The sequence below is a fragment of the Epinephelus lanceolatus genome, chromosome 16, assembly GCF_041903045.1.
Source record: "Epinephelus lanceolatus isolate andai-2023 chromosome 16, ASM4190304v1, whole genome shotgun sequence".
Classification (NCBI taxonomy): Eukaryota; Metazoa; Chordata; class Actinopteri; order Perciformes; family Serranidae; genus Epinephelus; species Epinephelus lanceolatus.
The window spans coordinates 10,827,135-10,844,263 of NC_135749.1; the positions used below are offsets into that span (position 1 = coordinate 10,827,135).

General features: G+C 42.2%; 1 protein-coding gene across 3 annotated transcripts; it reads left to right on the forward strand.

The window, feature by feature from the left end:
• Positions 1-766: 766 nt before the first annotated feature.
• smad10a (SMAD family member 10a) lies at positions 767-16,675 on the forward strand. Of its 3 annotated transcripts, none has more exons than XM_033636270.2 (13): positions 767-1,041; positions 4,624-4,696; positions 7,928-8,171; positions 9,303-9,477; positions 9,666-9,689; positions 10,543-10,755; positions 10,837-11,094; positions 11,421-11,522; positions 11,751-11,804; positions 12,077-12,260; positions 12,604-12,772; positions 13,041-13,179; positions 13,457-16,675. In XM_033636270.2, the coding sequence occupies exons 1-13, from the start codon at positions 1,038-1,040 to the stop codon at positions 13,666-13,668; spliced, it is 1,851 nt and encodes a 616-aa protein (XP_033492161.1). In that variant the 5' UTR covers positions 767-1,037; the 3' UTR covers positions 13,669-16,675. The 3 variants fall into 3 exon arrangements, with proteins under 3 accessions (XP_033492161.1, XP_033492162.1, XP_078031766.1); XM_033636271.2 differs by having other exon boundaries at positions 7,931-8,171; XM_078175640.1 differs by lacking the exon at positions 767-1,041 and having other exon boundaries at positions 4,660-4,766.
• The last annotated feature ends 454 nt before the right edge of the window (positions 16,676-17,129 follow it).

Consider the following 17,129-nt stretch of genomic DNA (forward strand, 5'->3'; position numbering starts at 1 on the left):
GCATCCATGTAATGATAGGACATTGCCACACAAAAATAATGCCATAATATGCTGTATTGTTTTTTCCCCTACCCCTAAGTCCTACTGAAATTTATCACAATCCGGTGGACTATACATGACATAATATGACATAATTTGGAAGGTTTCTCAAATGTATTTATTGATTTTTTTTTTGTCATAGAATAGCAATAGAATTTTTTTGTTTGAAGATAGAGTACTTGCATATCAGTATTTTAAATCGATGTGGAGTTCCCATCATGCTCTTGAAAGTAAAATCACACTGAATTACACTCTATTTGGTTACTTAACCTGAGGAGGCTGCAGTGCAAGACGCATTGTTTGTCATTGATTTGTAAATTATGCAGGACTGAGCTGATATATTTCCTCCATTAACACTTGAGTTAAGGATGAGGGGTCACAGACTGTGTACTAATGGGTAAACACAGAATAAGTCACAGTTTTCTTAAGCATGTTAGCGCTGACCATAAAAGAGTGGAGTGTTGCTCAAATAACAGTTGCAGACCGTGTGTGTGTGTGTGTGTTGGGGGGGGGTAATCTCAGCGGCGCCACCTTAAAAAAACAGTCTCGCGGACCTGTCAATCTAGACGAACCAGACAGACCCTGGCTCGCGGCCCTGCTGTGAGAGCCGCGTCGTGATTGGCCCAAAGCGGTGGTCCCTGTGAGACCCGGGCGCCCATTGGCTGCAGCATGTCGAGACACTGACGCGCACGACGTCTCCCCTCTATTGTTATTGTGGCGTGCGCGAGGGGAGCAGACAGGATGCACGAGGAGACAGCGGGGCTGATAAAAGGATAAAACAACCGAGAAAACACCAAGCTAGCGCAGCGCAACGTACGCGAAATAAACCTCATCTCGCCACATTACAGGCGTTCAGAGGAGTCCTGTAAGCGCAGAGACATGCATACAGAGGTGTAATACAAAGGAGTATAAACACAGACAGCAGCTCTGGTCAACACATACAACACGTACAGCTATCTGCGATCTTTCTGTCCAACTTCTTCTCTCCACTCCGGCTGATGTGTAAGTACAAACTATGTATCTCCATCTTTTGTTCCCGCTGCTCTCACCGGTGTTGCAGCCAGGCAGGATAACCGAGGATACGAGGGGGAAGTCAGTCACATTAGCTCGCTAAATTGTTGCTTACTGTAACCTGCTTTTATCCGCAACAAATGCTGTTGTGCTGTCTCGGTGTTTCAATGGTGCCGCTCATGCTGGCCGAGGTTGAACTCTATTTATTTGTATTCGCCTAACTTAAAGCAGCCAGACAAACGAGTCCTCTTTTTATCATTGTGTTTTATAGGCTGTGCATTTATGTATTAGATCAGCTGGGTCTTGAACATGTTGAGAAAGGGTTCATCGTGACGCATGTTAACCAGTCTGGGATGTCAGTGAAGTGAATGCATGGCCTGGACACTGCTTAGGTTGCGTTGGGCACACAGGCTCAGATCTCCTGACAAATCACATAGTTGGAAGTTTTCATTTCAAGTGTTGTGCCCTCCTGGTGCCATATAGGCTGTACACGTTAGGGCCCGCATGGTAAACAGCATTATGTTAAAGAGGAGACAGGGATGGGAGGTGTGTGGTGTGCGTGTGAATGCAGGTAGCAACAGTTAGGCCTACCTGTGACTTTCAGTGTTTAGGCTGCTCATATGCAGAGTTATTACGTTGTATTAACAGGCCATGCTGCAGGACATCCTACACCATTAGCTGATCTCCCTGTGCAGTCTGATTGGTTGTAAATGGAAATATCTGGATTGAAAAACTAAGGGAAAGTTTCAGTGTTCAAATGAAGTGCATGTATGTTGCAGGTATGTTAGGCTGTAAGGTCACTGAGGACATTCATTCACGTACTCTACTGTACAGCTTTGAAGTAACTGACTTGAGTATATTTCTCCACTACATTCCAGTCAGGGCTGTAATCACCTATCTAGCATTTTGGGGGGACCATTTTCAATTTACACCTCCTATGACCCAAACCTCAAGGTTGGCATATGAGTTAGGTTCACACAGAGTGACTTATAATTTTTAATGACATTTTTAATATGACATACTATACTATGACACTTTACAAAAGCTATAACACTGACAGCGATCCAGCCGTCATAACACTTGCACTTTTTAACATATTCAAAAGTTATGAAACAGAGAGACAGTGCCATGTTTGACAGTGATTGTACCCACAACCGTTGAGAAATGGCTTCGCCAGGGGTACAGCAATACCAGTTGCACAAATAAACACACCGAACTGCAGTACGCCATAAAACTAGAAGCGATTGGTTATAGATTTCAGTTATACTTTTTTTCTCAGGTGTAGATACTAATTGGTTAAAAGAGCTGCACATAACAATTGTTTTATTATTCAATTCATTTTTATTATACTTCAGTTAAATGTATTGTTTAGTCTTAAAATGGTCAGAAAACAGTAAAAAAAAAATGCTCATCACAAGTTCCCAGAGCCTGATGTGACATCTTCAGATTGTTTTTTCTCTCCAACCAGCAGTCCAAAACCCGAAGATGTAGTGTTAAAGACTAAAGGCGAGTTCACATTACATGACTGGCTGACCAGCCTTGAGTCGCAGAGACTATCGTAATCTTTTGGCGACGTGTGTTTCTGTCATCATGAGTCTCGCCAACTGTGTTACGACCTGTGTGTGCACACCACAAGATTTCTCCACCGAGCCCTCGCCGACAGAGCCCCAGATAATGCAGTGATGTCACCAAGCTACATTTTGTCACGCATAGAGACGACTTGGAGATGATACATCGTAAAGACATGGATATTCTTCCCATTGTTGAATCAGATCTGCCTCCAGGGCCTGGGTCCAAACACAACATGCTCCCCGTGATCCTGTGGACGCCGTCATTGTTGTTGTTGCTTGCCGGTTTGTCAGTGTTGCCAGATCTTTGGAGAGAAACAAGCAATCAGGGCTATGGAAACAAGCCCAAAAGAAGCAACTATCATGCATTTAAATAACTTAATAGACGGATATATAGAGAGAAAGGTGACTTTTAGAGAGCAAACCCAAATAAGCAACTCCACTTTAGAAACAAGCCCAAAGTCGCGGCTAATAAGTGGACCTGGCAAGTGGCAACTCTGCGGCTTGTCCTCCTCACATTTCTTCCGTCCTCCTGTGTGCTGACGTGCCGACTTGCTCGTAGCCTTGTTCACATATGAGGACTCGTTGTGGCAGACTATCTGCCGACTCACCTCCAACCCAAGGTGGCTCTCAAGATCCTCTGTGACGTCAAAATCGGGGTGAAAATCGTGTAATGTGAACTAAGCTTAAGAGGACCAGAAAAAATTCACATTTCAGCTGTTGAAATCAGTACATCTTAGCTGTTTTCGTGTAAAAACGACTTGAAATTACGAACATAACTCATTGTTTCAGCTATACTAAGTTAGTTTGCAATATCAAGACTTGACATATAAAACAGAGGATTTTTTTTTCTTTATAAAAGAAGCTCCCCAGTTAGTTAACAATTACAGCTCTCTCTCTAGCAGTTACAACATAAAAGAGAAATTCTTGTGTAGTCCCATAGTGTTTTCCAAATGAACGTAATCTTTCATATGAATCATTTCAATTTCTAAATCCGACCCAAGGTAAACACATGAAATAGCATCCTGGAACGGCCATGTTGGATCACTGCATAGGGATCTATGTACGTATATCGGAGCTATTTTCAACAGGTGCCACCCTCTGCAGCAAAATGTGTCCTCTTCAGCCAACAGGAGAGCAGTGAGTGCATGAACACCACCAGTTTCCTGACGCATTTCTGCCTCAGTTCGTAGTGTCTCCTCTTCCTTTTGATTAAGCTCCCCGCCTTCAAAGTGACATTACTTGCTATAGTCCATGGGATAATCTGCCAGTGCGCTTAGCTTTGTTAGTTTCCGTAGAAGACAGTGTAGTGAAAATCCACAAGCATGTAAATAAACTGGTCATGGATGAATCTGTAGGATGATTAGGTCAGATGTACATAACCTCTAAGAGCAAGTCAGTAAAGCAACTATCATTATTGATGCTTTAAGTAGATTTAGCTGATAATACAAATGTACTTTTACTCAAGGGACAACCCACCACTTCTACACATAAAGGTCGTAGGTTTTTTTTTTTTTTAATTTGGAGCATCAAACACTAAAGTTCCTGCATTCTGGTACATTTTATGTAAATGCACCATTCTGTGCATTTCCACATCAATTTATGGTGTAGCCTAAATGTCGTTAATGCCAAAACAAAAGTCCTCTGCTACTTTCATGTTCTAAATAATGACAGGGACGTCAACCCTAACCCTAAAATCTGCGACCTATGATAGGGAGTACAACTCAGCCTGTGAAAACAGCTGTATTCAATGTTCTGTACGTCTGCGAGAGAAACACCTGAGTGATGTCATCAAGGTTATCTCAGTTTGGACTAACCAAAGACATTGATCACTTTGCAACATGAGAAACTAATGAGTAATCTATATTACTGTGGTATTACAACTTTGACTTTAGTAAAGGATCTAGGCTAATACTTCTTTTACCGCTGATATCTTCTAATAACTGTGGGATTTTTACACTTAACTGACATCCTCTAACTCCAGGTTTCCATGCTCTACTTACAGGGACTGATTCAGAGCTGGGCCATCATGATGCCAATGAACTTTCTGGTCACTCATTGGCTGAACTTACTACCAGGTAAGCAAGACGGCAAACATGTAAGACAGCATCGACATCTCATCGACTGTAATACCTTCAAATGACCACAGTGAGTTTTGGTCTAAATGTTTTAATGTATTTTAATTGTCCATGACTCCACAACCCTGTTCCCAACATGGGCTGAACATGGGTGTGACGCTGCTTGGCTTTGGTGTGAAACTGAAATAACTAAAGCGTAATCAGAGCATTATTAACTGGATCATAGACGTCCATATTTCCAATCTCCTGAGCTTTTCAAGACTTGAAATTGGAAGTTTATATTTTTTATTTGCAAGTTGGCACAGAATTTGTTCATATCTGAACATGATATTGAAAACTAGACTTTTAAATTGAAATGTGTCCCTGGTGGTGACATAATATCCGATTGGCTGACGTGCGCTAAGCTGAGGATACCATTCTGCTGTCCTGGTTTCTGACCACAGCTGCCTAGCATGAGTTAATATGTACACAAGTAAATATGGATATGTTCTAGAGAGATTCTTTTTAGATAAAGACATAGTAACTTGTTTTCTACCAGCCCCAATGAACAGTAACAAACCAGATGAAATATTAAATGTCATTTATTCCAATTTACCAGCACTGTATGCTGTATAAAAACATAATCTCAAGGGCTTTGTTTGAACACTGGTTTGCTTCATTGTCTTACGGCAACTGGCAGCCTTGTAAGAAGGTCGGGGGCAGTACGACCAAGTTGAACCTCACTGATAAATCAGCATCTGGCTTGACTGCATTATCCTTAATGCCATCGGTTCTTTCTTTTTTCTTCTATGCGATTGTTATATCAGTTGGATGAGAAACAGTTGATCATTAGGCTATGTTTTCGGGTGCAGGATGGTGTCCCACTCCTTGGGGTGGGGGGACGCCATAACTGACCCTCTGGCATGGAGTGATCCAGGTGTGACATTAGAGGAGGTTCTCCTTGCTGATGGAGATAAAGTAGGTCCTAAGAAACTGTCCTATGCTTCCTGCATTAATAAGGAAGTGGTTGTATTTCTGAAAGCGGAATACTTTGTATGTGAACTAATTGTGGGCACTGATTTTATGCCTCCATGCCGGCCGCAGCTGTCTGTCCGTCAATTCCATTCTTGTGAACGTAATGTCTCTTGAATGTCTCGAAGGAATTTCCTCAACTTTGGCACAAACGTCCACTTGGACTCAGAAATTAACTTATTAAAATTCTGTGGTCACTGTGACCTCACAAAACACGTTTGTTGCCATGATGCAATGCTAAATATGAAAACAATTCACACAAATGTCAAAAAGGACAAATAATAAAGTGATGATATTTTTTATCTAAAAGGTCAAAGGTGAACTTTTCTGGCCATTATTCAACGCCATAACTAATTTGTTAAGAGACTGCATTGGTGACTCTAATCTTGGGTGTCCACCTTGAAACTGTGCTGATTGTATAGATTGTCTGTGCTGCCTGGCATCCATGTTTTAGGATTTGTAGCTTCTTTGCAGCAACATCCATATTTGAAGCATTGTCTAATGATAAAATATATTTTTGAAAGGTCCTTTTTTATTAGTAAATATACCAGAGTATGTTGTAATAAATGTATACAGTCCAATTTCAGGCAAATTAAAAATACTAGTAGCCTGGTTCAAATTAAACCTCTAAATTCATGCACCTTTACAGACATAAACAGTATTTAAACCCATTCACTGTATCCCGAATGGCCAAAACAAAACCAACAGCTGGCTGTTTTAGACACTGGTCAAGCCGACTGGTTCACAGGAGAAAAACCAAGACAGAGAGCAAATAGAGGGAATATAAAGAGGATTACATCATGTTCAGATTCACTTCAACCAATGCTGATCCACCACAACCTCTCTGTGTCCTGTGTGATGAGGTACTTTCAAACCATGGAATAAAACCTTGACACCTACACCAGACACCACTCGTCTGTAGGAAAGACTGCACATTTCTTTTGAAGAAATCTGCCATAGTTCAGGAGAGGTCAAATTCAAATGCGAGCTGCAAGCCAGATGCCAGAAATTCCCTGTGCACATCATACCAGGTAGCATTGCTCGCCTCCTGCAGAGCTGGAGGAGTGGCAGAATACAGAATGCCTGAGAGCCTCACTGCATTATATATGTTGTCAACAGCCTTTGGTTGTTAGTAGTGGTTTTAATATGTTAGTCATTTATAATCTTTTTACTTATGTAATTGTTCTTGCTGGTGTTATTCTGTTTTATATTTGTGTACATACTGTGATATATTTGTGTGCCATTCTTTTTATTTGTGCAGCACTTACATTAGCTGCGGTTGTTATTTTTTTATTTTCATATTTTTAATTGTCTCCAGCTGCCTGCATTTTGTGCTTTCCTTTACATGAATGAGACATTTTCACCATAAATTGGTGGATGAGAATTCACCAGAATGCAGGAAATGATGTTATGCATAACGCACTGCTTAACTCACTAACATTACCGACAATTATGGACAATTCTAAAGAAAGTTTACGATACAGTCACACAGAGAATCTAATTACAAACTTCCTTTTTGCTGCTTTAAGACTAGAGAAAAAAGATCTGCCATTGGCTTGTTAAGTTTATGGAAGAATCATCAGTAGCTATGTTTAAGGAGTGTTATATCTGATAAGGTTTGCATTATCTTTGTTAAGAATTATGGCACTTCTGCACATTCCTGAAACACAAAAATAGCATACATAGCACAATATGAGGAATGTGAAGAGTTCTTTGGCGATTAGACCCCATTGCGTCATGAATATTCAGGGGGTAGAGAAGCCGTGATTAATTTAGGAATATTCCCCCATGTCTAGACACTGGTGGTGGAGATGAAGAGAGGGATGGCTGAAAGATGAGGATGATGGGATGAGGAGTAGAACTGGGCAGTGATGAGCTGGAGACTGGAGGTGGATGGGGTGGAGGAGGGTCACATATCTTCGACCTACACAGACAACTGGCAGCAGCAGAGAGGAGAACAATTTTTAAAAACTTGACAGCAACGATATGATTATGCCTGGGATATCAACTGGTCTTGAGGCAGATGCGTGTTGCAGAAATTTTCCCAGAAAATCCTTTTCACCACATTTCCACCAGCACATGAGATCTACACACAGAGAAGGGTGTTTAGGATATATCCCTCATACCAGAGTATCCATCAAGGGCAAGCATGAGTAGGCCAGAGTGGATAATATGTGTTCATTAAATATAACGAGCCTTCCTCTTGTGTCTTGTTTGCAGCAGCATCATGTCAGTGAACCCTCCAAGCAGCAATGACGCCTGCCTCAGCATCGTCCACAGCCTCATGTGCCACCGGCAGGGCGGAGAGAACGAGGGCTTCGCCAAGCGTGCCATTGAGAGCTTGGTGAAGAAGCTGAAGGAGAAGAAAGACGAGCTCGACTCGCTCATCACCGCCATCACCACCAATGGTGTCCATCCCAGCAAGTGTGTCACCATCCAGAGGACGCTGGACGGACGGCTGCAGGTTAGTGCACCACAGACACCTAGCTTGCACTAGCGCCTGCTCAGCTTTCACTGCTACACTACATGCACTACTTCCAGGTTAATTTTCTATCTTCTGTATGTTTCTCTTGAATATCTCAGTTCTCTTATTTTCACCTTCATATTTTTACAGTAAGGAGTCAGGATTTTTTTGCAGTGTAGGAATTTCATGGCTTGATTTGGATTGTTGTGGTCATTCTTCCATTCAGGTGGCTTTTTTGTGCATTCAGGCTGATCTTAATACCATTTTATGTGTTTTATATATTCAGAGTATTTTAATAGTTATTCTAAAAAATAAAAAAAACATTGATATTTCCTATAATGCAAGGCCTGTTTGTTTGTAGGATATATCCAGCAGGTGGCAACATTTTGCTGTACATAGTTTTAAAGGTGATGGTACAAAAGTTAAAATGCGCTGAGGTACAGCTAACAAAAAGTTTGAGACAAAAGCCAACATCTCATATCTAATTTCTTCATTCACACCTAACCTGTTTCGTGTGCTTCAAATGGACTCTGGTGCTTTTGCCCTTTTGGTTGGGTTTGTTTAGGCTAGTGTGAAAGCTGTCAAGCAAACTCTGGAGCGGTTGAAACAACTGGACTGAGAACAGCTGAAATGGAGGGTCTCCGTCTGCTTCAGACCACATTCTGGTGTAGTTTTGCTTGTGGTGTGAAAGCATGATGATTGAAATAGCTAAGGAGTCAGCCATCTCGCTTCCTTCTCATTACTATTGAGAATTGCACATGTGCAGTATCGATCGGGCACTCGTGAGAAAATTGCTGTGGGTAGAGACAGAGTCAACAAGCTGAAGCCCGAGCCAGCATTTCAATTATCCTGGAAACAGGAGTTTAGTTGTGTGGCATTAGAGGATGTGCGCAAAACTTTTAGATCAAGTCAGATTAAACAGGGCTAACCTAAGTCTCTGGTTGTTTTTCTGTAATCGCTTATAGATAAAACAGTTTGTAAAGTTGCAAGTAAAATTGATTTTGAGCACTGAAGTTGCAGTACAAGAGACCCATGAAGCGGTGTTCATAAATGTAGACTGCTGTTCAGACAAATAGACTAAGATTCAGTGAGCATGACAGAGGGTGTAATGATGCTGCACTCTCTCCTCAGGTGGCGGGGAGGAAGGGCTTTCCTCACGTCATTTATGCACGGCTGTGGCGCTGGCCCGACCTCCACAAAAATGAACTCAAGCATGTCAAGTTCTGCCAGTACGCCTTTGACCTGAAGTACGACAATGTATGCGTCAACCCCTACCATTATGAGAGGGTGGTGTCACCAGGCATCGGTAGGTCAGCTTCATACCTCCCAACAGTCTCTGTGCTAAAAATGTCTCATGTTATGACTGAAAAACATTTAGTTCAACTGACTTTATATATCTCATCCTGTTGAGGCGAGTTTTCAGTGATGTGTCATTTTCTGTTTGAAGTCGTTGGTGAAGTTTTCATCTCTTGCTCTCTCTGTCTTCTCTGATAGTTGGTCTCAGCCTTCAAAATACAGGTGAGCTCTGATCTGCTGCACCACATCATGACTTAAAGGATACTGTGAGCACACATTTACTGTTTGTCATGTGATCAAACTGTAGGACATGTTGTTGCTAAAGCTAATTCCTCCCTCACACATGCACTGCATTACATTGATATGATGGCGAATTTGCTCGTCAGCTTTATCTATGAATAAGTGCTCTTGTCAAGTCTGAACTGTAATTTTGTTATAACACCTGTCATAAGACTTTTTTGTGAGCAGTTTCCTGATAGAACTATTTGTTTTAATGAGCTTTAACGACTCAGAAGGAAGCGTGCAGCCATGGACAAAAGGCTGGTGCTCATGCTTGGTGAGATAGCAGTAGATGCACGCTTCCCTCTGCACGATGATATGATTCGCGGGTTTAGTTTGGTAGAAAGAAAATAGTTCCTACAGGAAACTGCTCACAACAGGGTCTGTGGATTATCTTGAAGTCACAATTTCTAGAAAGAGACATTACTGTTGAGTGAAATGCATAATTTTTTTAGCAATTTTGAGTATTTCTAATTCTATTTTATTTGAGAGAAGGCAGAAATCTCTACAGCTGGTATCTCCAACACTCAGCAACTCACACCAGAACAATCTAGACTGATAAATAGCACTATAAGTAAGACGAAAAATATGTATTTGATTGAGTGAACTGTCCCTTTAATAGACTGCACTGGCCCTGACTTGACTATAAATAACCAAAAATGACATTTTTATTAGTTTGTTGTAATGTTAACTGCCTGAACACCAATGATATTCAGGTGCTGCTTGTATTCAAATTCGCTGATGACCTGATTTAGTTCGGTATCAACATAGTGATTCTTCCTCCTGTCTCCTGCAGCGGCATCAGGTGCCCTGATCAAAGAGGAGTACATCCATGACTGTATACAGATGGACCTCCCGCCTGGCATGCCTCTGTCTGACCACCAAGCAGCCATGAAGCTGCCTCCCACAGACCACTACGGTCAGCCCTTGCCTCCCCCACAGCTGTCCTCTGAGCCCCACGGACCCCCACCTGTCACCAGATACACTAACCTGCCTGTGTCACCCAAAGGTCAGCTCTTCATACTGTATATATATTTACAGGTGAGATAGTTGAAGTCAGGCCTGACGTGTTCCTCTGCTCTCCTTCCAGTTTCTGGCTCCGGCTCAATGCTACCGCTGCAGGGCGGTCTCAGTGATGGCCGTCTCCAGACTGCATCTCCACAGGCTCAAGTCATGACCCCGGCACCGAGACCTCCAAGCCCAACCCAACCCCCTCCTCAGCAACAGGCTTCCCAGCAACCCTCACAGCCCCCCCACCCACAGCAACCCTCCCTACCTCCTTCTCACTCGCACGGACAGAACGGATACAGCAGCAATAAACACTCTCAGAGCCAGGCTGCCTTCCACAGTGAGTTCACACATATACACACACACCTGCATATTTGGCACATCTGTTTTTTTTTCTCTTTACACAGTGAACGTGAAATAAGGCAAAAAAAAGTTGCCGTGACACTGTTTCAAGGTGAAATAGATTTGATGGGCTTCTATGGCTCAATGAATGGCTGTTCATAAATATTTGATACAAGCAGCAGATGGAGTCGGCTGAAAAATGTTGTCATGTATTCATAGATAATGATCAATAATATATTGATGAGTCAAGGGACATTGTAAATTGTTACTGTATGTTAATGAATGCTAGTCACACTGATCATTCTTTACTTCCCTGTAATCCAGCCGTTTGGACAGGCAGCAGCACAGCCTCCTACACTCCCGTGGGACCTCAGCAGAATGGGCGTGCTCACCAACAACCTCCTCTCCATCATCCGAACCACCACTGTAAGATATGCTTTAAAACACAAGAGTTCCACATGATGTTCACTTTAATTCTTTGACATTCCCAAACTCACACTGCCCATTTTTTTTAGCTCTTTTTATAATGAACATTGTGATGTTTTTCAGTCGTAGAAAATTGACTTACTCACTATGTTGTCATGCTAAGAATTGTATGCCTGAAAAACTCTTTTTCTCTGCTTCACACTAATGTACTCATACCTCTGCTTTCAGGGTCACAGCATCACGGCTCAACCTCTTTCCCTCCTTCTGTGTCCAACCACCCAGGTTAGAGATGATTATACTGTGCAAATATAAAGACAATAAACTGCTAACAAATAATGTTTACGCTGATTCCATACAGTATTTTTGGATTGGCACATCCTGGTTGTCCACGTTGACAGCTGGTAAAGCTTGCGCACTGTAGGTTGTAAGGTTTAATAGCGTATTGGAAGTTATCTCCAGTGTCTGCTAAGATGAATACAATGTTTGTGACAGGATGAGTCACAAAGGTGGCAGGAGATCCGACCCACAAATTGCTTGCTCTGTTTTCATCACAGGACCAGAGTTTTGGTGCTCTATCTCCTACTTTGAAATGGATGTTCAGGTGGGTGAGATGTTCAAGGTGCCCTCCAGCTGCCCTGTAGTAACCGTGGACGGTTATGTAGATCCGTCAGGAGGTGATCGCTTCTGCCTCGGCCAGCTGAGTAACGTCCACCGCACAGACGCAAGCGAGAGAGCCAGGTGTGTCTCTTAAGTAGATTCAAGATGGCACAGTCACCTCGGCCAAAGATGGCCTCTGAATGAGCTGCCCTCTAAAGAGTGTCATCTTCCACCACATGCTTTTTAAGGCTACATGTCCACATGCATTTCAAGCACTTGGTTACAGCACACGCTGTATAACCACAACATCCCTGGTTTGATTTCAGCTTTGAGACCTTTGTTGCATGTTATACCCCTCTGTCTCCCCCCATATTCATTCTGCCTCTTCACTGTCATCTGTCCAACAAAGGCAAATACATAATAAAAATGATGAAGGGAGGTTCCATATCTGTTTGTCCTGATGTTTTTATCCTGTGCGTTTCAGGTTGCATATAGGTAAAGGCGTGCAGCTGGAGTGTCGTGGTGAGGGCGATGTGTGGATGCGTTGTATGAGCGACCACGCTGTGTTTGTTCAGAGCTACTACCTCGACAGGGAGGCGGGCCGGGCGCCAGGTGATGCTGTGCACAAGATCTACCCCGGGGCCTACATCAAGGTCTGAATCCAGCTCACACACTGAAACCACACATATATATATTCTCTGTTTTTCAATTATTCAACTATTCTGTTTATTAAATGACATCAGCGAGCAATATTAAGCTTTTAGGTGGCATGACACAAACCAATAAGCCACACATCCATTTCAAATGAGCCATTGCTAAGTGCAGATGGAGCTGTGTGAGCTATTGTAAAGTGTTATTAAAGAATGAACGGCACCATGCTTCTTCAGATGTTGTAATGTAAGCTGCTTGTGTCTCGGCTAGGTGTTTGACTTGCGGCAGTGCCACAGACAGATGCAGCAGCAGGCAGCAACAGCTCAGGCAGCAGCTGCTGCACAGGCAGCTGCTGTGGCAGGAAATATTCCCGGTCCAGGCAGCGTGGGAGGCATCGCACCTGCAGTTAGTAAGTGTTGTTGATGCTGGTGGAAGCCAATTGAAATGCAAGGTGTATGATGCAGTGTACAGTGTAACTAGATGGCACTCGGCTTGTGGTGCTCAAAGCACCAAAAAAATACATTTAAAAAACTCAGCATTAATGTCTCAAGCACGAGCCTCTCGTCCATGAGTAGATGCACACTTCCTTCTGCATGGTGATATGGTTGGCAGATGTAGTTTGGATGAGGACTGCGGATTTATCTTGAGTAACTGGGTCATGATTTCACTCTCTTGCCCACTCGCAGGTCTGTCTGCAGCAGCGGGGATTGGCGTGGATGACCTGAGGCGCCTGTGTATCCTGCGGCTCAGCTTCGTGAAGGGCTGGGGGCCCGACTACCCCCGGCAAAGCATCAAACACACGCCCTGCTGGGTGGAGGTCCACCTGCACCGCGCTCTACAGCTTCTGGATGAGGTGTTGCACACTATGCCACTGGCAGACCCAGGGCCTGCTAACTGAGGACCGCGACCATGTTTAAATTCCAATCTGGATTCTCTGAATGTGCACACACACAGACACACACGTTGCCAAATATACTAATTGATACACAAAGCAAATCAATGAAAAACACACAGATAACATGGATGACCAACAACACAATATGCTTGTAACAATCAATGCACACATCACTCATGCTGCCTCACAGACAAACACACACACACACACACACACTACAACCAAAATGTCTGTAGCCACACAGACATAAAAGTGCTGATGATTTTTTAATGCTTTACTCTACAATCTAAAGTCAAACACAAGGGAGTTGGAGCTCTGAAGGGTAAAAGGGTAAAATTCTGACCAACTTGTCTTTGTCCTAAAGACATTTGTATGCACTGTAAAAATCCAGGGATGTGTTACACAAATCCAGTTCCCCAATATGCAATTTGGACTTCTTCTAAGTGTAGGAGTGTTCTGCACATTTATTCATGGAATACACACACACACACACTTAAAAATCCTGCATGAACACAAGTTATCCAGGAGTGAAAAACACTCCAAAAAGAGAACCGCATACCTCTGGAAAATGCTGTCAGTAAATTCACAGTGAATACAAACAGCATTACAGTTCTCTTAATGTCTTATCAACAACAGAACTGATTAAGTATGGATTAAGGGAACCAGTGTTAGGTCATCTCTGTGCTTGTACTGCGCTCTTCACTGTATGTTGAACTAAACTCAAACTGTTAGCATCGATAGCTGGTTAACCCTCTGATTACGCTAAGCTCAAGCTACATTATTTTTGTACCAAAAGACTAAAAAGCCAAAAACATTTAGCTTTAAAGTATTGTTGTTGTTCTTGGTAATGAAACAGTGCTACCCTGTATGTAACCAAATGGTTGGTGTGAATCACCAAAGCCAAAATACCTCATAACTACAGTGCAAACTCACAATTTAGTTTTCCGCCTGAAGCGCACACACTCTCACCACTGACAGGCTGAAGTCAATCAGTGCAGCCCTGCAATAGGACCCTGACTCTCACTAAGCTTTGTATTTATTTAGGTTTATAACGTACCGTGCTGTGATGTGCAGTAGCAGTACTAGATAACTTGACTGATATGTGGAACATTAGTTATACTCTACAGTTTGACAGCAAAAAAGAAGGTTACAGTAACTTGTAATGATTAATAGAAAACAACCATCCGCAGCTTGAGAGACAGAAACTTGAGTGCCTCTCTGTTCTCTGCTCTGACTGCTGAGGATTTCATCACCTACTGTGTGTTCACTCCCGACGTGCATCTAGCAGTTTATTTGAACTCTGAGTTGTTGTCTCCAGTGCCTCCAGAACCCTGTTTAGTAATATTTTACATGGCCATCAATAATCAGTTGATAATTGTGTCACTGTTAGCAACCAATGAAATGATAATTAGTAATGTTTACTTATTTTAGTAATGCTATAATAAATATTTTAACAGTCTATTGATGCACACATTATAATATTTTATATATTGTATTAAAGGCTCTGTGTGTAGGATTTAGGGGGATATATTGACAGAAATGTCTGATATGATATATCAAGTATGTTTTCGTTAGTGTATAACCTGAAAATAGGATTTTGTCGTGTTTTCATTACCTTAGAATGATCCGTTTATATCTACACAGGGAGCGGGTCCTCATCTACGGAGCCCACCATGTTTGTTTCTACGGTAGACCAGAATGGACAAACCAAACACTGGCTTTAGATAGGACTAGTTGCACTTGCTTTTTCACGTCAGCCATTGTAATTAGCAGCCTGCTAAGCCAAACATTGCAGAAAAACACTGATTTTAATTGTGACACTGCATTTTTCAGTATTTTTACCAGCTGATATCACCGAGTCCATTTGTTTTGGAGAAGAAGAGACCTCTGCGGATAATTTGGCTCGCGGTAAAAATCTCCTGAACATCTGGATCTTAAGTCATCAGAGAAAAAAGGGAAGCACACATTAGCAGGTGCTGGGCTAGCAACAACTAGGTGAGGAAAAGACAATGAACACTGAAGGAATTCTAACCAGGAGAAGTTTCAGCTGATTGCAATCTGTAATTCTCACCACTAGATGCCACTAAATCCGAGGCACTGCTCCTTTAAGTACTTGTTAATGGTCAGTGATTGTTTTGTAGACTATTTCTAAACATTATTTGGGTGGCAGTTATTAAGTTGCAATGTTTCTAAATGCACTGTAATTACTGACAATTAAACAAGGTATTATAATCATCCGTTGCATCTTTTTAATAGCCATCCAAATAATGTTTATAGACCTTTACAAACTAATTACTAACCATTAAAAGAAACATAATATAGTATACAAAATGGTAAAATGTCTGCAACTGGTAGCACAGTGGTGCAGTGGTTAGCATTGTTGCCTCACAGCAAGAGGGTTCCAAGGAACCCAAGGTGGGGGAGCCCTTCTGTGCAGGGTTTGCATGTTCTCCCAGAGTCTGCGTGGGTTTTCTCCAGGTACTCCAGCTTCCTCCCACAGTCCAAAGACATGCAGGTTAACTGGTGACTCTAAATTGGCCGTAGGTGTGAATGTGAATGTAAATGGTTGTCTGTCTCTAGTCTGGTGACCTGTCCAGGGTGTACCCCGCCTCTCGCCCAATGTCAGCTGGGATAGGCTCCAGCCTCACTGCGACCCTCAAAGTGGTTACGGAAAATGAATTAATTAATGTGTGCAACTATAAACTGTTAGCATTACTAATGATTACTTAACAATATTAAATATACTATCAATTCACCATTTATTGATAGTGGTTATTATAAAGCGTCGTCATTGTGCTTTGAAAGCAGTTTGAGGATTGCTTCTGTAATACCAGGGCGCTCTTTATTTGAAATGATTGTAAAATGAGTTGGGAGTTGGAACCATGAGCAGCATTTATAGGATTGGCTCAGTTGAATCTTTTTTTCCCTAACTGAGTCAAATGACCTGGAAGATTCAGTGGCAGCCATGATAAGAGCTAATCAGTTGTCTAAATGATAAGAAAAAAAGAAACATAAACACAGAAGGAGGATAAAAATCAGAGTTCAAAGAACTGGTCTGAGATCGCATGTTGGCTGAGTGTACCATGTAGAAAGAGATCTGCTCTCCTGATGCATCCACCAGACTTGCCCCAACAAAAGGGTACAAATGTAATCAATGTCAAAAGGTACAATCTTTGGACAAATCCAACTGTGCTACACAGGGAGTATGTTTGTTGATATAGATCCAAATGTGAAAAAAATGTACCAACCACTTTATCCGTGGGCCGGTGAGACGAGACATTTGTCATCTGATTCAGCTGCTTTACAAACATCAGCCATATGCATATTTGTGATTTGTGCCTTTTTGTTATCAACCGTAGATGCACCAACACTGGATTGTAAGACAGACACAAGTTTGTCTTTCGACACATGAAGATTCATGTTGCACATTGTGATTTGGTTTTCAGCTGTTCAAAATCTTTTGA

Excerpts from the sequence above, each read along its gene's own strand:
- smad10a (XM_033636270.2), top strand. Across the intron at positions 9,478-9,665 it reads GGTGGTGTCACCAGGCATCG|TTGGTCTCAGCCTTCAAAAT; the intron begins GTAGGTCAGCTT and ends CTTCTCTGATAG. Across the intron at positions 11,523-11,750 it reads CCATCATCCGAACCACCACT|GGTCACAGCATCACGGCTCA; the intron begins GTAAGATATGCT and ends CTCTGCTTTCAG.